General features: G+C 37.0%; 3 protein-coding genes across 4 annotated transcripts; 2 read left to right on the forward strand and 1 right to left on the reverse strand.

Annotated features, from left to right (window-relative positions):
- Nucleotides 1-4,806: 4,806 nt before the first annotated feature.
- Nucleotides 4,807-8,788, forward strand: LOC130243776 (uncharacterized). Its single transcript, XM_056476069.1, has 2 exons — nt 4,807-5,487; nt 7,419-8,788. The coding sequence occupies exons 1-2, from the start codon at nt 4,824-4,826 to the stop codon at nt 7,856-7,858; spliced, it is 1,104 nt and encodes a 367-aa protein (XP_056332044.1). The 5' UTR covers nt 4,807-4,823; the 3' UTR covers nt 7,859-8,788.
- A 1,572-nt stretch (nt 8,789-10,360) lies between these two features.
- Nucleotides 10,361-13,452, reverse strand: si:dkey-11p23.7 (V-set and Ig domain-containing protein). The gene is made up of 3 exons (XM_056475998.1): nt 13,382-13,452; nt 12,899-13,288; nt 10,361-10,921 (listed from the first exon to the last, which is right to left on the reverse strand). Exons 1-3 carry the CDS (start codon nt 13,437-13,439, stop codon nt 10,506-10,508), a joined length of 864 nt encoding a protein of 287 aa, XP_056331973.1. The 5' UTR covers nt 13,440-13,452; the 3' UTR covers nt 10,361-10,505.
- Nucleotides 13,453-15,015: 1,563 nt separating this feature from the next.
- Nucleotides 15,016-27,742, forward strand: siglec15l (sialic acid binding Ig-like lectin 15, like). 2 transcript variants are annotated; one of them, XM_056476131.1, is made up of 7 exons: nt 15,016-15,101; nt 15,412-15,783; nt 18,834-19,181; nt 19,277-19,304; nt 25,904-25,986; nt 26,058-26,202; nt 27,645-27,742. In XM_056476131.1, the coding sequence occupies exons 1-7, from the start codon at nt 15,053-15,055 to the stop codon at nt 27,649-27,651; spliced, it is 1,032 nt and encodes a 343-aa protein (XP_056332106.1). In that variant the 5' UTR covers nt 15,016-15,052; the 3' UTR covers nt 27,652-27,742. The 2 variants fall into 2 exon arrangements, with proteins under 2 accessions (XP_056332106.1, XP_056332108.1); XM_056476133.1 differs by lacking the exon at nt 27,645-27,742 and having other exon boundaries at nt 26,058-26,222.
- Nucleotides 27,743-27,771: the final 29 nt, after the last annotated feature.

Consider the following 27,771-nt stretch of genomic DNA (forward strand, 5'->3'; position numbering starts at 1 on the left):
GTCTTATGCAAATCCACATGGGGAAAGGAGAAAGGCTTTTTGAATTTCAAATGTTTTTTCACTGAATGAACAGAGAACGCACTGCTTATTCTGCTGAGATAGAGGAAGAGCACTGACCAAGATAATAAGGTACATTTTTAAATTGTATTTGTTTCAATTATGTTAGCAAATCAATTCTTTGTTTGTTTATATATATTTTGAACTGTATAAACATCTCTGAATGTTCTCCTGTAAAATGTTTTTATATAATTATCAAAACATTTACACAAATGACGAATCATTGTATATCAGCTGGTTGCTGTTGAATAACTTAAAAATATTAGTTTATTTTGATTAGTAAATGTTTTAACTAGTGTTTTAAATAGTTTTGTTTATAATATTTAATACTCTTAATGCCCCTTTATTCATTCATATACATTTATTCAACATTTTATTGGCTGAAAACTGTTACTGTTGTTCATTATCATTGTTTTATATATTCTGTATAACTGTATAGTTTGCCTATACAGTATACTTAATGTTTTTTTTACTTTAGAGTTTGTTATTGTTATTTTTTGTAATCTGAGTGCCTTCTGCATATAAATGCATGTAATTATCATTGGAAAATTCCATTACATTGGCCAAAAGCGACTAGAAAAATAGGGTAAAATACGGTAAAATGAAACAGCACAACTAACAAAAAAACAAAACAAAACATAATTGTCTTAAACTTAATGAGATGATGATGATGATGAATGATTTCTGAAATTTCACTAAAGACTGGGTTAATAAATAATGTTATTTATTTAATTATTAGTGTTTTATTTATTTAGTTTACCATATCTTGAATTATTTTACATATCAGTAATATTCAACAAGGGTTGGAAGGCAGCAAATGAGAGACAAAAATATTGAAAACAGGTGTTTTACATAGTGAAGCATATCCACATAGTATTGTTTCAGCACTAGTTTGACTAACTGTAACAAGACCCTACTCATTTTTTTTTGTTAATTTTGTACAGTAAACACTATGTAGATCAGCTGATTGTATTTGGGCACAATATAACATCCATTTATTTATTTATTTTTTTGCACAGAAGTACACTGGTCCATGAAGGAGGAACTGCCAGGGCAGAAAACACAATGATGCTGACTGTTCTGTTAACCGCTTTAATGTTCAGTCAAGGTACTTCATATTTTGAGTGAAATCTCATTCATGCTTGCCTTTTTATATGTATTTACTAGTGGTGCACCAATACCATTTTTGACACTGTCAACATTTCAAATTCAGATATATATTCTTTCTTTATCAAACAGATTTTTGCTTCTTAATTTTTTTTTATTAAAATGTCTTTGTTAATGCTTTAAAAAGGTAAACTTTATTTTATGCAAATTGGTGTGAATTGTAGATGTGCATAGTGCAATAATGTCAGCATACTCAGAAACGTAAAGCCATTAATATCAAGTACAATCGTTTAAAGGTGCCATAGAGTGCATGGGTTCAAAATTGTTAGCTTATAACACAGAGATGTGCAAACTAGGGCCCGCGGGCCAAAGTTGGCCCATGGTAACCGTTGATTTGGCCCACCATCCCACATGAGAAAATGATGAAAATGATGGGGAGGGTTTTGGGAGAATGCCTTTAACAGAAATCGTAATTTCTAATTTAACGTAATTTTTGTTTGTTTGTTTTATTGCTGAGCTACAAAAAAAGCAAATTGAAAATAAACTTCTCAATTAAATGTTGTAAATGAATCAGATTTTTTAAAATTATAAATACTCAACAATAAAGAAGACATCGGGGAGCAAATCAAGGCAAAAAACAAGTGCAGCTTGACTAGTGCATCTCCAGTCTGTTATAAATGTGATAGATTTTGTTTACTGTAATAAGTTCATCATATTTTTTTTAATTTATACTGCGTTAGTTAATATAAAAAATGTATTCTAGTTATTTTTAAACACTAAATAAATTAGGAAATCGCCAATAGCAACTTTAATATAATAGAGTTTGGTATATTTACCTTTGGCTCACCACCCTCAATTAAGATTGGTGTTTGGCCCTTCATAAGAAAATGTTTGTGCACCCCTGATCTAGTAGATATGTGTTTTAGGTAAGTTTAAGAAAGTTCTCCAAAAATGGTTTTACATGTTCATTTATCACCACAGAATTTACCAATAGAATGAAAAGCTCAGTTTTGATTATATTTAGAATGGTCATGAATATTAATGAGCTCTGCTCTGACACTCCACAACTTGAGCTCTCTCACACATATACAGATTGATGTACTCAGAAAAACACACAAGCAAAATAGTCATACTTCATTTTTCCAAAAATATTTTAACAGTTTGCATAGAGACTTATTATTTTTTAATCTGTAGTAGTAGATTTGTTTAGTTTAGTTTGAAGGCGTGAGATCATTTTATGCCACCAGATTTGTATTTTGGAGGAAAAATATAAGCTAAATTATAATTATACTCAACAAAAGAGACTGGGTTTTATAAAGTTTCCAGAAAATCACAGTAAGAGCTGAGTGATGCTGACACAATGCATAAACGTTTCAGCATTTTACATGTGTTTGTTGCCTCATTACAAACATGCATCAAATTTCACATTATGGTGGTCCCCTGTTAATGGCGGGAATTATGTTCTAAAAATAACCCGCAATAGGTGAATTCCACGAAGTAGTCAGATTTATTTTTCACAATTATTATAGTTTTAAGGCTGTAAAACCTCTCACTACACACTTAATACACTTTTTTTCAGGCAGGCATCAACATTTTCACACTTTTCACTCTTATTTAAACACTCGCAAAGATCATATTTTCATAGAAAATTAAGTCCAGTAGAATGAAACCAAAGATCTAAACCTGTTGTCAGGCGCAAACATTCATAGCTGTCAGTAAAAAGGTTCATAAAGCTTTTTAGCTTTAGTGCGGATAATGTTGGCATCCAGTGCAGTCACTGATCCACAAATCTAAAGCAGACTCCATACTTAAAGGGGTCACACACCAGATAGGCCACGCACATGACAGTTGGAAGTAACACCAGATACACACATTCGCCTATCATTTATCTGAATAATGGCGCTCTGTGGTGCGGCAGAAATATAAACAGTGTTTTAAGTCGTAGCTGGGCACCACAGACAGCTGCTGACTTGCGGCGCTGATGTGCGTACTTTATTGTAAACCTGTATTTACGATTCTAAAATGCACGGTGCAGTGCATCCGGTGTGCAACCCCCTTTATGATGGTCTTGCTGTGGACGGTTACAACACTTTTTGCGTCCTTATTGGAACTCACACTGCTAGTGATTGAAGATTTATGTTAATTTGGCAAGCTGAACGCATTCTGTACTGTACAGGAGTCATGGAGAAGACTAGCATGTCAAATTGCACAAAAAAAATTCGCAATACTGCGTGGCCGTGAACTGCGTTATAGCGAGGGACCACTGTACACACTTGTTGGACTATCACCTAGTTTCCCAAGTTCAATAATCGGTCAGATGCTTCAAATAAGTTCAATCAATTTAATGAATCAAACGGATAAGGCATACAGAGCTCTGGGCTGCAACGCTAAACCCTTTACAACGTGAGTCTTACGCATGGGCGCTCCACAGCTGCTCTCTAAACCCTGGCAGCCAATATTTATCGGGGTCTTTCTTCAGCCTCTCCCTTGTATTTTCCCCTTTAATGGCAACTGTCCTCTCACCACTTGTCAGGCAGAACAGCTCTCAACAGGTTAGCTCATCCAGTCCAGCACAGACACATACATATACGTAACTGCAGGGACTTTTCTGAAAGCACTTCAGTAATAGTTATTCTGTTAGTAGTACACTGTAATTTTCCATTCTTTATCTATCACGCTATGTGCTGGCTCAGGAGAAACCTGTGGCCAGACATCGGCCAAGAGTGCCTCTTTCCCCATCCAAGCAGGAGCGCCACTAGGAGGGGAAGCTAGGAAGATTTCCAAGGGCTCGCGCCATTTAGGGGCCCCCAAGGATACTATTAGGGGCCCACCAGAACTCCCACTCCTCCTACCCCACATCGAATACAAGTTTAGATAAATGCAAAAATAAAGATAAAATGGTTGTAATTGGAAGCTCCCCAAGAAAAGGGTTCACTTTGGTGTGGATTTATTATTCAGCTACACCTACATATATCCAGATTTTTATTTTATGTCACCTTTAACCTCTGCAATCTGTTTTGGTGTATCAACAATGATTAGAAAATTATAGTTTTATTCATTTATTTATTTTAAAAAGACATACTTAATCATTGTGCGATTGAAAATTCACAGGGCTTTCAATGGACAGCCGTGGGACGAGTTTCATCACTGCATTCCCTGAGAACATTGCTTTTTATTTTCAAAAGACCTATAACCTATTGAAAATCACCACACTTCACCCAAACACGGCTGTCAGTGTCATTGAGATGGCGAGTGGCAACATCACGAATTCAGCCGCTGGCAACAACGGGACCATTTTGACTTTGAATTTCTCAAAGGATGCTGAAGAATACCAGTTAGCGTTCTCCAATAAGTCTTTTCGAATCACCAGCGATAAAAACATCACAGTTCTTTCTACGAGTGGATGGGAGGGCAGATTTCAGTCCCGTGTTGTCCAGCCTGATCAAAACCTTGGAACGGTGTATCAGATCCCTGCTCTAAATTACACCAAGATTGCTGCATCCTTTAACCTTTCAGTTACATCAAATGTCACGTTCCTCAATTTTAGGCTGATGATTATCAATGCAATGGACGGAGACAACATCGTCACCATCAATTATGGAGACGGAATTGAACAAAGCCAGGAAATCATAACACTTGGTCCGTTCGATCTCTTCCAGATGCAGATTAATGGGTCGGTGGGAGAAATAAGTGCAACTGATAAAGTGGCTGTGATTCTCACCCATCCTTGCTTAGATACTGTAAACTGCTCCTGCAACATGGTGGTGAACCAGCTGGAACCCCAAGTGTCTGATAGCAAGGTTGCCAGTTTTCCTGTGCCATCTATTTTTGGTGTCAAACAGCTTTTTGTAACTACAAATCAAGCCTTCAAAGTCTGTCAGGGTGTATTTAATAATGCAAATAGTATTCCGGTCCAAACGTCTGCAGACATCTTGCCCCTCTTTCCAAATTTTCTGAACAAGCCCTTGCTTATTTCTACCAGCATTGGTGTTTCCCTCCGGCTGATCAGTCCAGGACTCATTCTTGACCTCATGCCGACAAGCATGTTTTCCGGCTGCTTTCTGGTAGACTTTAACTCTTCACGCTCTGGAGCTTTGGTGATTGCTAATACATCCAGCACTACTGGTGTGAAAATGAACGATCAGCCTTTAAATGTCATATGGTACCCTTTGAATGGCACTGAGTACTCTTGGGCTTTGGTGGAGGCACAAGTCATTGGAACCATCTGGCATCCGAACACAAAGATTGGTGTATATATGACACAACGCTTGGATTCCAACACTATCTATGGCAGTCAAGCAATAGCTTTAAATATGGACCTAGGTAAGTGTTTAAACAATCTATCTATCTATCTATCTATCTATCTATCTATCTATCTATCTGTCTATCTGTCTATCTGTCTGTCTGTCTGTGATTGATAGAAATATTAATTTTATGCAATCAATATGCTGCAAAAAAGCAAATGTTCATGCCATTGGCTGATTTGTTTAAATAACTGCTGATAGCCAGGACAAATATTGTTTGACTGCAGGAGAGAAATTGTTTACAGTCACACTGGTGTAATATTAAAATAAATAGTTCACCCCACCAAAAAAAATCTTCCATCATTTTCTTACCCTTCACTTGTTCCAAACCTGTTTGAGTTTGTTTTGTTTCTGTTGAAAGAAGATATTTTAAAGGGCACCTATGATGAAAATAATCTTTTGTAAATTGTTTGCACAGAACTGTGTGCAGGTACAGTGTGTCCACAGTCATATTGGAGTGATAGAAACACAATAAGTCTCTTTTTTTTAATTTCCTGACATTAAAATAGGATCCAAATCCCTCCCATTTTGAGGCCGACCGCAACGTGGTGTAGGAGTGTGGTTTTCCTTGCCTACCAAATTGATTCACAGCCGCATTTCTCTGCAGTAACGCGTATAATCTTTTCAACAAGACAGGACCTTCGCAAAGCAACTGGGATTAAAAGATCTGTTCAGCTCTCTGTGATCATCAATCATCATCAAATGTGATCAAGAAAGAGTTTTACAAGTTTGAAACGTTTTTAAAACAGTGCATGTTTGTAATAAATACAGCGATTTTACAGTCTTTATCATCACAGCCGCATGTCAGTACAATTATAAAAGAAAACGCTTCAATCAGGTTTATTTTGTACCTTAACATAGCGGATATCCATACAGGAGTGGGTATTAACGTGTATCCTGTCACATTTGCGCACAAAAACAGTGCAAAGTTAAACGCGCAATGTTAAATTCCAATATTCTGAAAGGTATAATAAATAATCTGATGGCTGTTTTGAGCTAAAACTTTACAGACACATTTTGGTGACACAAAAGACTTATCTTAAATCTTGAAAAAAGGGGTAAAATAGGTGCTTTTTAAAGAATGTTGGAAACCTATAACCACTGACTTCCAAAGTAAAACGGCTACTATCGAAGTCAGTGACTATGTTTACATGTACATCAGTAATCGAATTATTTGCCTTATTCTGATTAAGACAATAATAAGATTAAGGCGTTTACATGAGTTTCTTTGTAAATGTTACCTTCATGATACATGTTATATGTTATAGCACATAATTCGATTAACGTCATTGCGTCACCCCGCTATCCGCCGTGTGTGCATGTGTGTGTGTGTGGGCTATCCTGTCGCAAAATGCGGCGAAAAGTCCTACATGATGGTAATAGTTTGATTGCGGTGTTTACATGTCTGTACTGCACTTCAATAATGCTACCAAAATTGGCATACTCCACATGTCTTAATTTGATTTCTCTTTAGTTCGATTATGACCTTAATCTGATTAAATTCATCAAAAATCACTGTTTACATGGTAGACTCTTAATCAGAGTATTGTCTTAATCGCATTAAAATCGAATTATTCATGTCCATGTAAACGTACTCACTGTTGGATGTTCAACTGAACAAGTTCATTTTGGAAAAAGTGAAGGGTGAGAGTTTTTGATTTAAGTGAACTAACCATTTAAGAATTATTGTAATTAATAAGAATGAACCCTTTAAGATTAATATATTTTCTTCTTGCGTCCATTATTACTTGGTCTTGTTGAATTGTTTGCAATTCCTTCAAAGTTTGGAAATAAACTACTGTTTTTTTAAAAGAAACTATATATAAACTATTGATATTGGCTGAAATTTAGAATCAGTGTATCTTTAATATAAGGATCTCAAGACATTATGCTGTTACTTTGATTTTGCTGCTGTTATTGAATACAAAGTATTTGTTTGTATGTCTTTAGATCAGAATGGCTGTCTGCTGACTCCGGAGATGTTTGTGCTTGGTCAAGACAGCATGAACTGGTCCATGTCCCTTCAGTACTGCTCAGAAAAGTATGACCAGCTTGCCACACTCAATGCTAAATCTGCCCAGGATAAGATGGTCTCGAACATGTCACGGATACAACCCACGCTGGGCTGGATCAGTCTGCGCCGCAGCCTGTTCACAACTGAGTGGTACTGGAGCAACAAGAATAATTCACCATCCAATGTGAACTTCACTTTCTGGGAGGTCGGACAGCCTGATCAACCAGAGAAAGGCTTGTGTGCTTCGGTTACGCTGGATCCTAGCAAGAAATTCAAGTGGCAGAGTACACGCTGCTGCTCTGAAAATAAACCCTTGTGCTACAGTGGCCAAAAATATTTCATTTACAATCGTACTACAAAGCAAATAATGTCTTAAGTGGAAGATAACTAAAGCGAATGCCAAATATTCCAGTTACACTTTCAGACCTGTAGGTTCTGTAATCAGAGGAGATTCTTTTCAAGCTCAGAATTGATCTGGCTATATATAATTATAACCAATATTACACTAGATTTAGAAAAAATGTTATCTGATGGCTTTGACATTTATCTAGCGTATATAGGAGTAAAACGAATACTTATACTGCTAATTTATTTGTAGATTAAATAGAATGGGCTCTATGCACAGCTAGAGTTTTAAAGCCAACGATAAACTTCCAGTGAAAACCTAATGTGACTATTTTCAATTTCGCAAGGTTGTTTTTACAGCATCGATGTTGTAATGTAATTACAATACGTTCAGTTAAATAGATTTAAGCATTCATTTGTTCAAGCATAAAATGTGACGAATGACCATGTAACTGCTAGCTCTGTCATTAGCAACAGGCTAGCACAGAAATTCCATTGAAAATACTGGGGTAAAATAAACTGTGATATTTTAAAGACATGGCAGGGGGAAATGGAATTTAATGTAGTGCTTCTTGTCCGATCTGAGACCCACTTCATATTGTATATCTAACAGACAGTGAAGATCGCTGATTTTTAAAGAAATCCCATCCTAAACATGACAATTTTATAATGGAAAGACAGTTCACCGGAAGCCCTTGGGCTGCCTGGCTGAAAATTAAAAGTCTTGAGTGCATATAGCCCATTATTATTGCTTTGTTAGATGCTAGTGTAGAGTCTGGGATGTATTTGAAGTATATTCAGGCTAAAATTTAAATACTGAATATTATTAAAGTATGTCAATTGAACAACACTTCTTTAGACTTGTGTGCACAATTTGTTTAATACAGAATTGAAAATGACATAAAACATGACCTGTTCACAAAATCCTCAAATGATCAAAATTATGACTTGATTGGAGGGACAGACCAGTAATTTGGATGCATAACATCACAACATAAAAAAGCAATGGTTTTCCATATTGGAACATCTTGAATCGTCTTATCATAGTCTCATTTTTGTTAGCAAAACAACAACAAACTTTTATTTGTGGTGCTGGAATGTGTAGATCAATTATTAGCTCAGTATACACTTCTTCTAGACAGAAACAGATCATTTTTATATTAATTGAATTTTTATGACTACGACTTTAAAGGACACCTATTTTACCCCTTTTCTTGATTTAAGATATTTGTTTCTCCAGAATGTGTCTGTAAAGTTTCAGCTCCAATAGCGTAGTGGTTGATGGGTTGACGCATGCACTGCGCTGCTCACGGCTGCTCACGGAGTTTGATTCCCATCTCGAGGTCCTATGCAGATCCTTCCCCTTACTCTGCTCCCCACACTTTCCTGGCAATAGTCTCTACTGTCCTGTCCTTTAAAGGTGAAAACCCTGAAAATTAATTATTAAAAAAACACCCATCAGATTATTTATTATACCTTTCAGAATATTGGACTTTTCTGCTTTGAACACAATGTAGCTGTTTTTGTTGTCTATGCCTTTAATGCTAGTAAGGTCACCGTTCCCACGTCCCTGTCAGAGTGTGCCTCAATCGCCGCCTCCGCTGCGTCAGATAAACAGCACAGTGACAGACATGAAGGAAGCAGATCTTGCGTAACGTTTGTAAAAAATACTACAGCAAGAACTTTCCCATTGATTATTTGATGTATTTGTTGTGGAATTGCAACGATGAGTCACACACAATGTCATTACAAACTTCACGCACGCACACATAGCGAGCACGTTTACCTTTGCACTGTTTTTGCACACAAATGTGACAGGATACACGTTAATATCCACTGCTGCATGGAAATCTGTTTTGTTAATGTACAAAACAAACCTGATTGAACATCCAGAAATTGATATTGAAGCATCTTCTTTTTTAATTGTACTGACATGCGGCTGTGATGATGAAGACTGTAAAATCGCTGTATTTATTACAAATTTGTATTGTTTTAAAAATGTTTTAAACTTGTAAAACTCTTTCTTGATCACATTTGATGATGATTGATGATCACAGAGAGCTGAACAAATCTTTTTATTCCAGTTGCTTTGCGAAGGTCCTGTCTTGCTGATATGATTATACGCATTACTAAAGAGACATGTTAATACACGGCTGTCAATCATTTCAGTGGGTGGGGAAACCGCACTCAAATTTAGGTCGGCCTCAAAATGGGAGGGATTTGGATCCTATTTTAACATCTGGAAATTCAAGAAAAGAGATTACTGTGTTTCTATAACCCTAATATAACTGTGGACACACTGTACCTGCACACAGTTCTGTGCAAACAGCCTACAAAAGATGATTTTCATGATTGCTGCCCTTTAAAATATTAATGTTATTCATTTAACATAATAAACCCAATTCATTTTCCAACCCCGTATTTATTTTTAAATGTCATTCATTAGCAGCATTATTATTAGCCACTGATTTAACACATGAATGCACAAGCAGATGAATATGAATATTTTATTAATTAGCCATTTTAAGTTCATACAGTAAGGGATTATATTATCCTGTCAGGTCAGACAGAGTCAGAATCATATCTCATCTCAAAAGAGAAAGTTTTATTTTTAGGCAATGCATATTAACAAGACACAAACCTTGAGAAACAGTTTTGAAGACCAGTGTTTTGTCTTTTCAGTGCTCCGCTCCACTAAACGTCTTCTTGAGCAGCCAAACTCCCACACCCAGAGCCAAAATCAGTTTGGTAGCGAGTGCCAGAGCCAGAAGCAGCACCACGACAGATAAAGAGCTCTTTGCGCTTAACTTCCCAGGGCTCGGGGACAGAAGGTAGAGCGTGGCTTGATCTTTCCCCAGAGAGTTTGAAGCCGCACAGATGTACTGTCCTCCAGGCTGAACATCCAGCAGTTGGCTTGAAGCACGGTATTGTCCAGCAGTCTCTTGAGAAAGTGGGAATGCAGCGTCTCCATCCAGAACTCCATTTGGTGCAATCCATTGAACATCAGGAAGGGGGGAACCCTGAACCTCACACACGGCTTTAAAGCCAGATGATTCGCTCCCCTCGGATGACAAACTCAGGATTCGTGGTGCAGCTGGTAAATGAGCAACATAAAATATTGATTCAGAATGTACTCCAGGGGCTTGTTTGTTTGGTAAAATTAGAATTTACAATGTTTTGCTAGCATTTAATGTTATTATGTGAACAATTAATTAGTGCAATTTAATCCACACACAAAAAAAGTAATCTTGTAAGTAATGGGAATGTAAAGTAATGGTTTTGGTAATCTTCAATCAAAAAAAGACCATTTGCTTCAGCACTTGAAGTGTTGGTTTTTCTCTGTTGACGACAGTTTGACAGCTTTAGCCACAATATTGTTAACCACGCCCCTCTTACACTCCAAAAATTACTCTTGCTGTTTATTCAAACTACTTATTTAATATTAGTTGAACAAACACAAGTCTTAAGGTTTTTTTTAGGGACAACTTAATTGTTTTATGTTCAATCCACTTAAGTTTGTGAAAACGATTAAGTTAACTTGATCAATTTGTGTTGGAATTACATGGAGGAATTGTGAGGAACCCTGCATTTCTTTACAAACCTTTACAAACTAGGGAATGATGCATAAAAAGATACTCAATATTCAATTTCAGTTGGAAGTACATCGACATAATGAAATATCTGAGTAACTTCCATGTTCACACTGACTTTAAAGGGATAGATCAACCAAATATATATATATGTATATACATATATATATATATATATATATATATATATATATATGTATATATATATATATATATATATATATATATATATATATTGTGAATATTTACACACTTTTCACTGGTCTCCACAAAATATTTTTTGAAGGATGTTGGAAACTGGAAGCCAGTTCATAATTAAAGTGATCTGATAATCACAACACAAATTTTATAGCTTTCTTGGATATTGTTAGAATTCCTAAAGAAGCTACTGGTGCGTTCCAAATACTCTCCAGTGTTGATTTTTACTCAAATTTAGCATTGCCAAATGTTATTTTTAGACCCCGGTTTTTCAGTTTATTGTTGGAATTTAAACTGTGTTAAAACCCGTAAACTGAAATGAATCTGAAAGGAGAAATGAAACTCACTGAATTACAGCTTCTTTATTTTTAGGGGCCATTTCTATTTCATGTTGATTAGGGTAATATTTTAAACATCATGCCTAAAATGTAAACCTTGTTGGCGTAATTGATTTTGGCTTTTTAATTTTGGTAGCTGACACTGTAAAAGTGCTATATCAAATGTTGGAAGTGCAACTATATCTGAGTTAGGGTTATTCCTATTCCGTTAATGCTATTCTGAGTCTAGTGCTATTCCTTGGCTGTGGTTGAGATTGAGTCTGCACAATAAAGGCTACTTGAAAATGATAAATGAAGGGTTATTTTCAAATCCAGTAAACATACAGAATGGCTAATGATGATTGGAGTAATAAACACAAATATAACCCATAGCCTAACCGCAGGGGCGTTGTTGGGCTGCTGTATGAAATCCAAAAGTTGTTTCTAAATCCTCTGTCTCTAAAAGTGAGGGGGACATATTTAGAAAAATTATGTTTTGAAGTAGTAGACTGAGTGAACAACAAATCTGTTTAAGAACTTACTAACTAATAAATAGTTGAAGCTATGTATTTTTTGTGTGTAGGCCTATTTAGTTTTTAAAGTTATTTAAAAAGTGTTTATTTACAATTTCATCTTGATGAACGAACATTATAAGTAAAAAAAAAAAAAAAAAAACTTTTTCAATAAAGTCAATTTTGTCATTTTAATGAGGGAAACTACAAAAATATGTCATCCCCTCAGCAGGAGAGTCTTCAATCGCTCGTCTTTTAACAGCCGGTTTTAGTTTGGTGTTAAAATTGATGGTATCAACTTAAACCTTTGATGTTATATACTTAAACTTTGTTCCAAGAACAACAAAAGTTAATTTGGGAAGCAAACTTACAGTCGTCATTATATCATCACCGCGCAACATGAATTCCTCGTAAAACACGATAAGCATGAGAATGGAAAGGTTTTTTGTTTTACCCTCCACTCGTAGACGGGTTCCCAGTGTGTTCTCGAAGCTTGTATGCTGGTGCCCCGGCAGCTCCACACGGCAGTAATAGCGGCCGCTGTCCTTCAGGGTCAGGCTGTTGACCCGCAGTGAGATGTCGTGGTTTCGGTGGTTGCCCTCCAGGCGGTAGCGCTGGTCCTGGTTGGGTTTTGACTGGCACAGCTGGCTGTTGTTGAGGCTCGAGCAGCGGAACAGCAGCGTGGCGGCCCGTCCGTGACCCAGAGTCCAGGACACATGCATGGATGAGGGATGAGTGTGGTGCGGGTGGGTGAAGGAGCAGGGCAGCACCACCGGGTAACCCTCGATACCCCTCACCTCAGCGGGAGCCTTCATTAACCAGCCGTCATCATCCTTGGCCACAGCTAAAAATAAGTTTAGAAATCTTCAAAAGTTCAAATGAAAATAGCAGGTTTTATTAAACTTTTGTATATACAGTCTGCTGTGAATGTTCTCACCTGCAGAGTGAAGGACCACCAGCAGACCCAGAGTTTTACTGAAGTGATGCAGGTTCATTGCAGATGATCTGAATTTCTGTTACTGTATGAAATGAGGGGGAAAACACTTCGTGCAACATGTTCCTATTTCTGACTCACAATCACACACTGCTGACTTCAGTTATAATTAGACAGACATTACAAATATGTAGGCTATGAGTACTGTATATGTATGTATGAATGTATCTGTCCGTCTCTCCGTCTGTTTTTTCATTTGTGTATTCTGTCTGTCTGTCAGTCTATCTATCTTTCTGTCTTTCTGCCTGTCTGCCTGTCTTTTCATGTCTCTGTCTATTTCTCATCTGTCTATTCTATCTGTCTCTCTATCAGTCTCTTTCCATCCATATTTCTGCCTGTACATATATCTTTCTATCTGTCTGTCCATATATCTGTCTGTCTATTTCATCTGTTTGTCAGTCTCTTTCCATCCATCTGTCTGCCTGTACATTTATCTATTAGTCTGTCTACAAGTCTGTCAGTCTGTCTGTCTGTTTGCTTGCCTGCCTGTCTGTCTGTCTTTCCATGTCTATTTTTCATCTGTCTAATCTTTCTGTCTGTCTTTCAGTCTCTTTCCATTCATCCATTTGTCTGTCTGACCATTTATCTTTCGATCTGTCTGTCTGTCTGTCTGTCTGTCTGTCTGTCTGTCTGTCTGTCTGCTTGCCTGGCTGTCTCTCTGTCTGTCTCTCTTACCATGTCTATTCCGTCTGTCTGTCTGTCTGTCTGTCTGTCTGTCTGTCTGTCTGTCTGTTTGTCTCTCTTTCTCTCTCTCTCTCTCTCTCTCTCTCTCTCTCTCTCTCTCTCTCTCTCTCTCTCTCTCTCTCTCTCTCTCTCTCTGTAAGTCTATCAGTCTGTCTGTCTTTCCATGTCTGTCTATTTTTTGTCTGTCTATTCCATCTGTCTGTTTGTCTGTCTGTCAGTCTCTTACCATTCATCTGTCTGTCTATCTGTTCATCCATCCATCCATCCATCCATCCATCCATCCGCGTGCCTGTCTGTCTGTCTGTCTTTCTGTCTCTTTCCATCCATCTGTCTGTCTATCTGTTCATCCATCCATCCATCCATCTGCCTGCCTGTCTGTCTGTCTGTCTGTCTGTCTGTCTGTCTGTCTGTCTGTCTGTCTACCCATATATCTGTTTTTCCATATCATATGTCTGTCTCTGTCTATTTTTTGTCTGTCTATTCCATTTGTCTGTCTGTCTGTCTGTCTGTCTGTCTGTCAGTCTCTTTCCATCCGTCTGTCTCTGTCCATCCATCCATCCATCCATCCGCCTGTCTGTCTGTCTGTCACACAGTACAATGAAGCTTTACATTTTACTTATATTATTCTTTAGTTTGAGAATTTAAAAGTGTAAATAACGGTTAAAGATACATAACAGAATGACAGTAATGCTGGTAAAGATGTCATCGTGCGAACAGGATTCGTTTTGAGGAATTTCATTATTATAGCAGAACCTGTCAGAGGAAACTACCTGCACTGATCAGTTCACTAAAAAGGGCTATTTTGGAAACGTAAGAAGACAGTTCCTCATGTTAGTCATTACTCACCATCATATTTTGTCACCATACCTTTTGCTTTATTTTAAAGAGTTTCATAGTGAGATCCCAGGACAGAAGATCTGAAGTCTGAAGATGCAAGACTTAGTGTTAGGTTTTCTTACATTTCTTTGTTGCCTCAAAGGTAATATACACATTTTGCTACATTTTAAAAGCAAGACTGCAGCTTAATCTGCACTATCAAAATCACAATTTATTTAAATCATTCATTAATTATTTAATTTACCAAGTATTTATTTAGTGTATTTCAGCAACAAGATAATTTACAATTCAATAAACCACAACGCTTTGCATGTGTATCTTTTGTCAATTTAGACATACAACCTGACCACAAAAAATTTACAAATTATGGATTTAAATTGTTTTACAGATCGACCAAACATTTAAACAGCTGTATAATAACATATTGTATATTATTTTGTTCTCATCCGCAGGTCTAACATGTTCAAAATGGAGCATAAACAGTCAGCCTCAAGTTAACGGCTCACTGGGACAGAATGTGATTCTTCCCTGCTCCTTCACACACCCTAAACAAGACACCTACACCGGCATCATCAGTGTCATGTGGATGCAGGAAAACAAAAAAGAGCCTGTTTTTCAGTGCAGTCTGTCCAACAAGACCAACAGTCAAGACGGTAACTGCACTCAAAGACCATCAAAGAGATTCTGGCTTCACGGTAACCCCAGGAAAAGAGACCTTTCTTTGGCTATCTCTAATTTACAGTTGTCCGATGGTGCAAAGTATGCCTGTAGGTTGATACTGGATTATGAAAAAGCTCAGCGCGCCACAGAGCTTATCGTCCACGGTGAGATTTAATGTTCACAGCATTTTTAAAATCACACAGATAAATAGTGTTTACAGGATTTGATTTATTAAACCATATTCAAGATATTTATTGAATTAGTTACAAAATAAGTTCAAACATGCAGATTTTAGTTGAGCGTTGACGCTTTACAGTATAAAATCCATTAGTTAATGCATTATTAATGAGCAATACATTTGTTACAGTATTATAAATCTTTGTTAAAGTTTAGTTGTTTATTGTTTGTTCATATTATCATTTCTATTAAAATTTATTATAATATTTACGAATACATTAGTTAAAATCAAGTCATACTTGGTAATGTTGAATTTAATGTTAACTAAAAATCTGTGTTTTCCAACCCTGTTCGTAAAGACACACCAACAGAACACATTTTCAATCTCTTCCTATTCAAATACATCTGAATCAAATTATCAGAACATTAGGAGAGACTGCAGACATTAGGGAGACAAAGTACTGTTGGTGTGCCTCCAGGAACAGGGTTGGGAAACACTGCTAAAAAGAATAAATGCTTTAAAAGTTTTTTTTTTTTTTGTCTTAACATTAACTAATGTAACTAATGGAAATTTATATTAGTATGATGATTTTCACAATAAAATTTGTCTACAAATTAGGAAACACAAAGTATTCAAGACAAATCAAAATGTTTTGCCTAAATGTAGCACCATTCATTTATTAAATTAATGTTATGTTGTTTTTGATTTTTATATTTTTACTAATAGTTTTGATTGGTTAAGGGAACATTTAGTTTTGTCATTAATTTGCATACATTAAAGTGATACTTTTAAACATGCTCTGAACTAATCTGATACAATTAACGTTTAAAAGCTTTAATTAACATATTGAGAACATTACAAAAACATTCTTAGAACATATTTAGTTGTTGCAAAACAATGCATACGACTATGGGAAAAATCCTCTTTGTAAATTCCATTTTCTCTGTATTAACAATATATAGTAATGTGTAAAACATAATTGTTATTCTAGGCTACCAAATATTTTATTCTAGAATGTTTTTATTCTAGTAGCCAAACTAGGCTACAGATGACACTTTAAAATTAAAATTGAAATATTGTCATTTAGGGCGACACAGTGGGTAGCGCTGTCGCCTCACAGCAAGAAGGTCGCTGGTTCGAGCCTCGGCTGGGTCAGTTGGCATTTCTGTGTGGAGTTTGCATGTTCTCCCTGTGTTCGCGTGGGTTTCCTCTGGGTGCTCCGGTTTTCCCCCACAGTCCAAAGTTGTGCTATAGGTGAATTGCTTAAGCTAAATTTCCGTAGTGTATGTGTGTGCATGAGTGTGTATGGATGATTCCCAGTGATGGGTTGCAGCTGGAAGGGCATCCGTTGTGTAAAACATATGCTGGATAAGTTGGTGGTTCATTCCGCTGTGGCCACCCCGGATTAATAAAGGGACTAGGCCGAGAAGAAAATGAATGAATGAACATTGTTATTTAGCAAGAAAAAGTGACAAAGGGTCTAAAAAAGTCAAAGTTTCAGTCATTTGTTAAGTTCATTTTTAACTTAATACCAATGTTTTGACTTCAGAAGCATTAGGAAAGCAATATTTGGTGGAATAACCCAGTCACAACATATTAAATGAAAAAAAAAAAATTAATTGGAAGAAATGTTACAATAAAACAAATATTAATTAATTTACTCAAACACATTTCTAGTGAATCCAGTACATCAAATTTTAATCTTTTCAATCAAAAATCTAATCTTTTTATTATTAGAACCTTTAGTGAATATTCTTGGAACATATTTTGTTAGCTGAGAAACAAAACATATTGTTTAGGTCAACGAGAAAAAATGCAAATTTTTGTAACATTATTTTGCAAATGTTACTGAATCATTTGTAAATATATATATTATTCCTTTATTTAGAAAGCACACTTAAAAACAACAGATGTTGACCAAAGTGCTTTAAAAAACAACCAACACACAAAATCTATACTTATATATACAAAATCTCTCTCTCTCTCTCTCTCTCTCTCTCTCTCTCTCTCTCTCTCTCTCTCTCTCTCTCTCTCTCTCTCTCTCTCTATATATATATATATATATATATATATATAATATATTTATAAGATATGTAAAACAAATGTGAATTAATTCATTACTATCAAAAGCGAGAGACAGAAGTTGATTTTTGTTCAAATGAGACTTAAAGGCACCAAGGGAAGGGCATGACCTGATATGTAAAGGCAGACCATTCCACAGATCAGGGGCTGTGACAGAAAAAGCCCTCTCTCCTTTTACATCTAGCTAAAACAGGTTTTCCGACTTAATTGGCCTCAATGAAGTGTGTCAGTGAAGAAGCTCACCACTGTAAGTAGGTGCCAGACCATTCAAACCTTTAAAAACAATAGCTTATATTGAATCTTAAATTGAACTGGGAGCCAGTGAAGGGATAATAAAACTGGTGAGATACTAGATTTCTTGTTGTCCTAGTTAAAATCTATCAGCTGCATTTTGAACTAGCTGCAGGCGTACAATTGAAGCATGCGAAACTCCTGAATACAAAGAGTTGCAGTAGTCCGATCTGGACATAATAAAAACATTGATAACGGTTTCCAACTCCTTAAAAGACAGAAAAGGCTTCAGTTTAGCAATGTTCCTTAATTGATAGAAACCACTTTTGACGACCGAATTTATTTATACGACCGAAACACAGTGTCAAAAATAACTTGAAGACTCTTTGCGTGATTGTGGACCTCGTTGATTAATTGTAGATTCACAGACACTTGGAGGGCCAAACAATAGCACTTCAGTTTTTGATTTTATAATTTTTTTTTTTAATTACCCGCCAACCATTCCTTATTCTTGTTAAAACAGGTAAAAAAGGACTGTAAAACTTTATTTTCTCCCATTTTTATGCATAATGATGATAGCATACATTATGCTTCTTATAGATATATGATTGTTGGAACTTTGCCAGAATGTTAGCTATTAGCAGTGTTTGTGCTTTAAATTTTTAACCACTGCTAATTGTCCTAATATAGATTTTTAAATTTTTTTGTGATGGTCATTTTCAGCACCAGCACGAATCCTCATCTTATCTCAGTATTTGGAGCTCACATCACACGCAATGCTGGTGAAGTGCATTGCCCAAGGAAATCCAGTGCCAGATGTAAAATGGACCTTATCATCTGGGCAAAATGTTTCAGCCACAACCGAACGCCACAAATACATGGTCATGAGCTCAGTTCAGTTCTCCGAGCAGGACGTCTACACTTGTCAAGCTGTGAACTCACTGGCTCGAGCTCAAAAAACATTTCCACCAGATCCGCGCAGTTGTTCTGCTCCTTTGGTGGCGACTGGTGTTCTGGCGTCTGTGCTGGCGCTTGGGCTTCTACTGTTCATTTGGAATTTGATACGAAAAAGTATGTTTGATTGATTGTTTTACATTTAACAAGTTCTTTTCTTTCTTTCTGGCAAATTCTGACATGATTTATGTGTTTTTGTTTCCACAAAAAAGGGCAAAGTGAACGAGGAGCCATGGAAAAGTAAGAACATATCATTTTTATTAGACCGACAACTGTAATAATGGGTAACATTTTATTTTATGGTGTCCTTTTTACATGTTCCATGTACTTACTGTATTAATTACAATTAATTATGTGTTTACATGCAAATAACAATGACCTTAACCATGTAGTAAGTACATGTAATAATATTACTCAGTATTTAAATAAACTTTTACTTTATTACAATTTATTTGTAATTAGTTTCTGCCCCCCCCGCCCCCCCCCCCCCCCCCCCAAAAAAGTCCCTTTTTACAAGATGTAAAATAAGTCTCATATGTCCCTAGTGTGTGTATGTGAAGTTTCAGCTTAAAATACCACACAAATAATGGTTTATAACCAGTGGTGGAAAGAGTACTGAAAAATCATACTCAAGTAAAAGTACCATTACTTGCCTAAAAATGTACAAGTAGAGTAAAAGTATCTGTTGTGAATATTACTCAAAGTATGGGTAAAAAGTAGCCCTTTCAAAAATACTCAGGAGTAATGAGTATTACGCTGTACAGAGCAGATGCGTTTACATGTAATTTGTGGATGTGTGTGTAAACGTAACATTCTGTAGTGCATTTAGTCATTTCCCTAATATTAGGTTAGATTTAGGTTGTGATGTCAGGTGACCAAAATTCAATATCCAGTGTCTACAGATTTAGGTTGTGTTAAAAAGTGACCAAAATCCAATGTCGAGCCAAGATCTAAAACCAACGTCTTGTTGACCTCAAATACTGACATTTATTCGTCAGGTATGGCAACCAAAATCCAACATCTGATAGACATCATAGTAGTAACGCCCACACAACGTCAAGCTGTAACATCATTAGATGTTGATACTTGGTTGATTTTAAGTTGGATGTTGGACAATGACATCTGCCTGACGTTGGGTTCTGATGTCAACATGATTTTCATTTCCAAACAAAATGCTACGTCCCCACGACATTGGGCTACAAAGTCAATCTGATGTCATGTTGACGTTCTGTGCCTGCTGGGTGTTTAGGGCCATTTCGGTCATCATACAGTAAACATCCGTCATCTTCTCATCAGTGAAATGCATCTAAACATTCTCTGGGTCAATGCATGTAAAGATATTGGACATCTGGCACACTTTTAATGCTTCCAAACAGTTTTCTGCACTTATAAATCAATGTCTTGAAGTTGTTCATTATGATGTGATTTATCTTCTATGTGCGATTTGATTGGACAGGAATAACAGTACTAATTTTTCCGATCTCCATAGACATGGAAAAATAAAGTAGTGACTGCAGGTTGAAGGAAAGTAGTGGAGTAAAAGTACAGATACAGCACTAAAAATGTACTCAAGGGAAAGTAAAAGTACACATTTTTAAAACTACTTAGTAAATTACAATTTCTGAGAAAAACTACTCAATTACGGTAGTTCGAGTATTTGTAATTTGTTACTTTACACCACTGTTTATAACTCTTTGAAACTGCGCCTTTTAGGTTTTTATCCTAATTGTGTTATTTTGGTGACTGTTGCTTTAAATTCAAATGAGATTGTGCTCTTTTCAAAAGAGGGTGGAGCTACAAATGCCTATGTGTCAGCATAGTAGCAGATTCAAAAACAAGACTACCTTCTTATGCTAATGAGAGAGAGAGATTGTCACTAATGAGTGGGGCTTTCCGCCTCACATGTACAAAGGGAGAATGTCAATCAATGTGTTTTTATGAAGTTTATAAAAACATTAAATTAATAAATTTTTACCATTAGATGTTGGTTATATTCACAGATTGTTGCCACACAACTGTGTTTAAACCACTCATGAAAGTGATTTTTGCATAATAGGTCCCCTTTAAAATAGTAAACCCCTTTTACCTGACTCCAATTTCAAGTGATCAATAAATTTTGACTGTTTCTAATTAATGGGTAACATTTATCAAAAATGAATACATTTGGATATTTGATTATTTCTGATACACCAAACTTTCAGTTATTGATTAAGTCCATGGGTGGCCAATACACATGTCTGCACCATTTGGGCTCACCAGCTTGATTCTTATTCAGACGTTTGCAGGCAATTGGCACCATTTAATTTGGCAATCTACAGCTTGCTCTTTGACAAAAGGTAGACCACCCAGTCTTTTATCATGCAACTTGCCAGATCAAAAATGGTCAGTAATCAAAAGTCTTACAATAAAGTGCTCATTGCTCCTTCACTTGTGATCCTCTAGTTTGATCCACATTGACCGTAATACACTAAGGGTCAATAATAGTGTCCTCACAATTTACCAGTCATAATGATTTCAGTAGAATTCCATACATTCATTCATTCATTTTCCTTCGGCTTAGTCTCTGATTTATCAGAGGTCGCCACAGTGGAATGAACCACCAACTATTCCAGCATATGTTTTACATAGCAGATGCCCTTCCAGCCACAATCCAGCACTGAGAAGCACAGACGCACACACACACACACACACACACACACACACACACACACACACACACACACACACACACACACACACGCACACTCATACCCTAGGGCCAATTTAGTTTATTCAATTCACCTATAGCGCATGTCTTTTTGGACTGTGGTGGAAACCAGAGCGCCTGGAGGAAACCCACGCCAACACAGGGAGAACATGCAAACTCCACACAGAACTGGCCCAGCTGGGACTCAAACCAGCAACCTTCAACCTTCTTTGCTGTGAGGCGACAGTGTGCAGGAGAATTACAAATAAATCAAATATAGCATTTTATTTGTCAGGTAAAATCGTATCATGCCAATTACATTTAAAAACAAGATGACAAATATACAAAATTCCATTACTCAAAGGTAAATAAAAGAGTAATGTGAGAAAGAAGTATGTTACAAAGTCTTTATGCCATGCTCAGAGGCTCACACACTGCAATGGGGTATCCTGGCTACAACGTCCCAATGACTCTTTTGCAACTGTCCATTAAAGACTCAACTCAGAACAAACAACCATAAATTCAAGATAACAAAAGCTTCACTATGAGCTTTGTCTGCTCCTACCCTCAAAACTAATCACCCCCTGGGGTGAAAAGTTCATACAAAGCAGATAATTTTGCACTTTAAGTGGACAGAATTGTCCCAAACGTAGATTAACAGAAAAGATTTCTCACAATACAAGTGACTACTGTGAAATTGAGACCATTTTACCAATCACACACTGACAGAGACATTTTAAAAATGATACCAAACATGACAAGTTAAAATGATCACAAGATACATCATAGCATGGACATCCTGTGTGGAACGTATCTTCATATGGTGAATCTATTATTTTAGCTTGTCATATTAAATTGAGACTACTGATGCAGATCTGCCGCTCCAGCTAGAAAGTTTATTGTTTTGTTGCATGGCATCTGTTTTTTGTGAATTGCTTTCAAAAGAGAAAAGACCAGAGTGTCCATTCATCATCGTCTATTAAATTTCAGCTTCATGATGAACTCAGGGAATCAAGAAATCAAAATGATCTTACAAGTAATCAATAACTAATTATTTGCATGTACCTAATATGGGTGGCACAGTGGCTCAGTGGTTAGCACTGGCACCTCCGATGGGGCATCCGATGTGTAAAACATAAGCTGGAAAAGTGGATGACCACTGTGGTGACCACTAATGAATACAGGGACTAAGCCGAAGGAAAATGAATGAATGAATAATATGGGTGGCACAGTGACTCAGTGGTTAGCACTGCTGCCTCACAGAAGAAGGTCACTAGTTTGAGTCCCGACTGGGCCAGTTGGCATTTCTATGAAAAGTTTGCATGTTCTCCCCGTGTTTCCCCCACAGCCCAAAGACATGCATATAGGTGAAATTGGCCGTAGTGTATGATTGCGTGCGAATGAGTGAATGGGTGTTTCCCAGTGATGGGTTGCGAAAAACATATCACAAAGCCGGCAGCTAGCTTTCTGCAACTCTCACATGGTCGCCCACTGAAGCTAAGCGGGGCTGCACCTGGTCAGTACCTGGATGGGAGACAGAGAAAGCTAGGTTGTTGCTGGAAGTGGTGTTAGTGAGGCCAGCAGGTGGCGCCCAACCTGTGGTCTGTGTGGGTCCTAATGCCCCAGTATAGTGACGGGGACTCTATACTGCTCAGTGAGTGCCGTCTTTCGGATGAGATGTTAAACTGAGGTCCCGACACTCTGTGGTCATTAAAAATCCCAGAATGTCCTTTGAAAAAGAGTAGGGGTTTAACCCCGGCATCCTGGCCAAATCTGCCAACTGGCCTCTGACCATTATAGCCTCCTAACCCTCCCCATATCATAATTGGCTTCATAACTCTCAACATAATTGGCTTCTCCTCTCCACCTATCAGCTGGTGTGTGGTGTGCGGTATGGCGCAAAATGGCTGCCATCGCGTCATCCAGGTGGATGCTGCACACTGGTGGTGGATGAGGAGATCCTCCTCAATGTGTAAACTGCTTTGAGTGCCCAGAAAATCGCTATATAAATGTAAGGAATTATTATTATTATATGCTGGAACAGTTGGCGATTCATTTCAGTTTGGCAACCGCTGATAAATAAGCCAAAAAATGAATAAATGAATGAATGTACCCTTTGAATGAATGTACTAAAGACACATTAGTGCTTAATTTGTAAATAAATTATTTCCGGAACAAAACCATGAAATAAAAGTTACCTTAACTGATGTCCACCACACAATTTCAGTTTTCAATGAACATGACGTTTCTAAGCGATTATAATGGAAAAAAAAAGAGCATCAAATATCTGAACGGTTTTGTGCAATATAACGTTATGGGCCAACCATGGATAAAGGAAACAAACAAACAAACATATAGCTAAAAAACATAAATCGTATGAAACATCACTATTCAGTTTACCAACACCACTGACCTTCAGTTCACTTCACGATTTACGTTATGTGCCAATCGAAAATGACTCATGCTGCGTCCCAATTCGCATACTTGTACTACGCCCTAAAAGTATATACTTGTAACAGAAGAGTCTGCAAGCTTTGTGACACACTACTTACTTGTTAACAGATCGTTGTGCTGCTTAGTTATGAGCCCTGTCAATCATCCACATTTCTTTCATATTTAATTTCCTACCTTATTAGAGAAGCAGCAGCAGGTTAATCTGCCATTCACGAGTCTTTCATGCAGAGAAATCTCCTGGGGTCTTTGGATAATTATGCATTCAGATGTTAATGTCCAAACACGTCTTTATATAAGTTCACATTGTTATTGCAGATTTAATAATAACATGGGAAACACCATTAAAACATGTTCCAGTTGGCTAGATATTAATTAAGTCATACAAACATCTTTACTAAAGCTTATCTACTTGACGGTCTAACGCGTCCACCATGTTTGTAGTTTGTTTACAATTTTCACTCGCGTTTGCAGTTCTAAACGAATTCACGTCCAACGCTCAATGTATTGTGGGCAATATCAGCGGGTAGAGTATGGATAGTTCTACACTACAAATTATTAACGGAAACAGCAAACCATCCGGGAACCTTTGGCATACTCTTTTCAACATACTACTATTTGGGACATACTAATTCTATTTTTGAATACTATTTAGGATAGACAGATAGTATGCGAATTGGGATGCAGGTTCACTCTGTCTAATCTTCAAGAAGAGCCCACAGTTACTTTTTATGTCATGTATTCTGGCTGACTTGAGATGGCTTTGCTTCTGTCTCCAGCTATCCTGATCCAGGGACGCAGTTCCATCTTCTCGAGTTCTCTTTTGATCGGGCTCATCTACTCGTAGTTAAAAAAAATAATATAGGCTTGAATGCTTCTTTGGCATTTTGAAAATTCAAATATTATTTAGGTAGGCCACTGTCTGCGACACAATCACCAACCAGTGTAAACATAAGAAGTGAACTAACGTTAGGTTAAATGGAATTGATCGTAAACGTAAGAAAGCTGATTGGTCGAAAGTGACTACCACAATCCACACAGCTTTGTTCGCTGTTTTTCACTCGGACTCATGCACATTCTCTCTCTCTCACACACACACACACACATGCAGGTATTCAAAAGTAAAATTAATGCCGGATCAATTAAATTAAATGCTGGAAGGCAAAACACGAATATCTGACATTTCCCAAATATCTGACATTTCCCGGAAAAGGATCCAGCAAGATCCGGTGTTCTGTCAATTTGTCCTACCATGTCAGATTGTCCTACCTCCCATTCAAAAAGTAGTAGCACGTTTGATGACGCAATATGCTACCCATCAGATTATGCTACCAGTGTAAATTTTAACTTGGAGTAGTCTGATACAAAGCTGCAATATCATACTAACCTACCTAATCCCAAACCCCAACCTCAGATCCATTCAAATACAGTGCTGGTAGCATAATCGAACGGGTCGGATAAAATGTCAGGACACTGGCTCAAATTAAGCACTGAATGAAACTAATATATGGCTACAGTTACTGTGGAATGTAGGTTTGGTTGAGGGTTAGTTTCATGTAATTATACATGTAAATACTATGGTAATTGCATGGAATATTTTTGACACTTAAAAGTAAAGTGTTAACTCATAAACTGTATCCAAACAATGACTTCTTTCTTACAAACTATTTCAAAGTAACAATAATTGTTTTCATATTTTTAGTTATTTAGGTGCACAGCAGGTTAAAAGCTCTATCTATGAAGCTAATGAGACTGTGTATGCCAATGTCAGGACTTTACCACCTGGTGAGTGATACATAATAAAAACAACTTTGTAATAGTAGATAACATTAATACACATGTATTAATCTTTCTAGATGCATCTGCACAAGACAAAATGTACTCAACATGGCCGCCATCGGAGGAAGCAAGGGCAGAAGTGAATCCCAGATTTCAGAGCCAAAGAAGGGCCACAAAGGTTCATCCCGCGACAGCCCCGACAGCACCGGTGGAAAGTGACAGGTGACAACTGTTTTACTTTTGTTTACTACATCATAATTATGCCGTCTTAATTAAGGGATTGCATCATCTTAACCCTTTACTGAGATACAAGACGCTTTTAGTATTTCTATATTCTGTTTTAATTTTAACTTTAAAGGTCCCCATGAAATTAAAATAAAGTTTTTTAGATGTTAGTAAGAGTATTGCTAGTTTTAATGATATCTATAAGCTAGTGTGCTTCAAAAAAGTGCCTCCTGCCTGCTACCACCAGGTTTTATTCTGTACCTGACCGCTCCCGCTGTATATTCAGCTTTTGTTCACCTGTTGCCCACGCATATTGTTAGACCACACGCTCCTGTTCAAATTACACCAGAGTTACTGACCGCTATTGCGTTTTATTCTGAAATGTATTCCCGCACCACAAAAAATCTGGTTGGTTCCTGAGGTACAGCGGGACCACGGGAGCTGCGGGACCCGGCATATTTCTTGCAGCGCTGGAATAAATTTCCTCTAGATGTCTAGCTTGTAGTTTGTCATTTCTGCCTAAATGGATCAACGATTCTATTCACGTCATCTCATACTTCAGTTTCTCGTCAAATATTGACCAATCAAACTCTCTAGTATCTGACATGCCCCACCCCCTTCAAGAAGCTTCACATTTGATGCGCTTGAGCTCAGCCACTCTCACTGGCAGAGCTGTGATAAAACAAAATCCTATTGGCTGTTTTTTTTAAAGGGGGAGGTTACTGAGTGTCTCACCGTCTCTTCATGCTTCAGTTTAGATTACATCAAACATTGGATTAAAATAGCTCAATTCTAAGCACTTCATGGGACCTTTAACATTTTTGTAATTTTCTAGTATTTGTTTTGTTTGTTTTAGATTAAGTTAAATTAAATTAAATTATAACAGTTTACTTGGAAACTAGCTGAAATTATGAACATTATTATATTTATTTAAGTAGCAAAAATGTTTTTTATGATTTTAGTTTAAGGGTAGATCGACATGTCAACAATGTGCTTAAAATGGAAAAGTTCCTCATTTGTGATTTTAAAAGTTTTGTGTACACAACATTGTCAAAATGATTCTTATTTACATTGATATACCAACATAGGCTCATTCAGAAATGTAGCCTATATATATTTCTGGAAATCGCGAATTATGCAGCTTGAGTCGATCGGTCAGTCAGTCAGTCGACAGTGGCCTCTGGTGGATTTATGTGAAAACAGCAGGTGCAAATGGCACTCACGAGAGAAATTTGAGATCTAATAAAGCGTACACAGCGGCCTCTGGTGGATTTGCGAAATCAAAAACTGCAAAAAAACGTTGCTCCTGGGATGTGTTTGACGCGCTCCAGAAATGTATATAGGGGTACGTAATCAGAATGAGCCTGGTTGTGTTATACAATTAACTAAAATGATATATTGTGCATGTGATGTTTATTGATGTTTATTTATATTTTCAGATACTAGTGAGCCAGCTTTTGGTAAAATGCCAGCAGTCCTCAAAGGAAGTAAAATCAAAATGGAAAATCAAAAATCTTAAAGTAAAATTACCTGAGCAATAAACAACAATACACACACATATATATA

The sequence above is a fragment of the Danio aesculapii genome, chromosome 16 (assembly GCF_903798145.1).
Source record: "Danio aesculapii chromosome 16, fDanAes4.1, whole genome shotgun sequence".
Taxonomy (NCBI): domain Eukaryota; kingdom Metazoa; phylum Chordata; class Actinopteri; order Cypriniformes; family Danionidae; genus Danio; species Danio aesculapii.

What these genes read in the sequence shown, in the direction of transcription:
- si:dkey-11p23.7 (XM_056475998.1), bottom strand. Translation starts at nt 13,439, where the DNA reads ATGAACCTGCATCACTTCAGTAAAACTCTGGGTCTGCTGGTGGTCCTT. An exon ending in GGTGGTCCTTCACTCTGCAG is followed by an intron (nt 13,289 to 13,381) that starts GTGAGAACATTC and finishes ACTTATTTTTAG; the next exon opens with CTGTGGCCAAGGATGATGAC. An exon ending in AACCCGTCTACGAGTGGAGG is followed by an intron (nt 10,922 to 12,898) that starts GTAAAACAAAAA and finishes CTCATTTACCAG; the next exon opens with CTGCACCACGAATCCTGAGT.
- siglec15l (XM_056476131.1), top strand. Translation starts at nt 15,053, where the DNA reads ATGCAAGACTTAGTGTTAGGTTTTCTTACATTTCTTTGTTGCCTCAAA. An exon ending in ATTTCTTTGTTGCCTCAAAG is followed by an intron (nt 15,102 to 15,411) that starts GTAATATACACA and finishes TCTCATCCGCAG; the next exon opens with GTCTAACATGTTCAAAATGG. An exon ending in TGTCAGGACTTTACCACCTG is followed by an intron (nt 25,987 to 26,057) that starts GTGAGTGATACA and finishes TAATCTTTCTAG; the next exon opens with ATGCATCTGCACAAGACAAA.
- LOC130243776 (XM_056476069.1), top strand. Translation starts at nt 4,824, where the DNA reads ATGCAGATTAATGGGTCGGTGGGAGAAATAAGTGCAACTGATAAAGTG. An exon ending in AGCTTTAAATATGGACCTAG is followed by an intron (nt 5,488 to 7,418) that starts GTAAGTGTTTAA and finishes GTATGTCTTTAG; the next exon opens with ATCAGAATGGCTGTCTGCTG.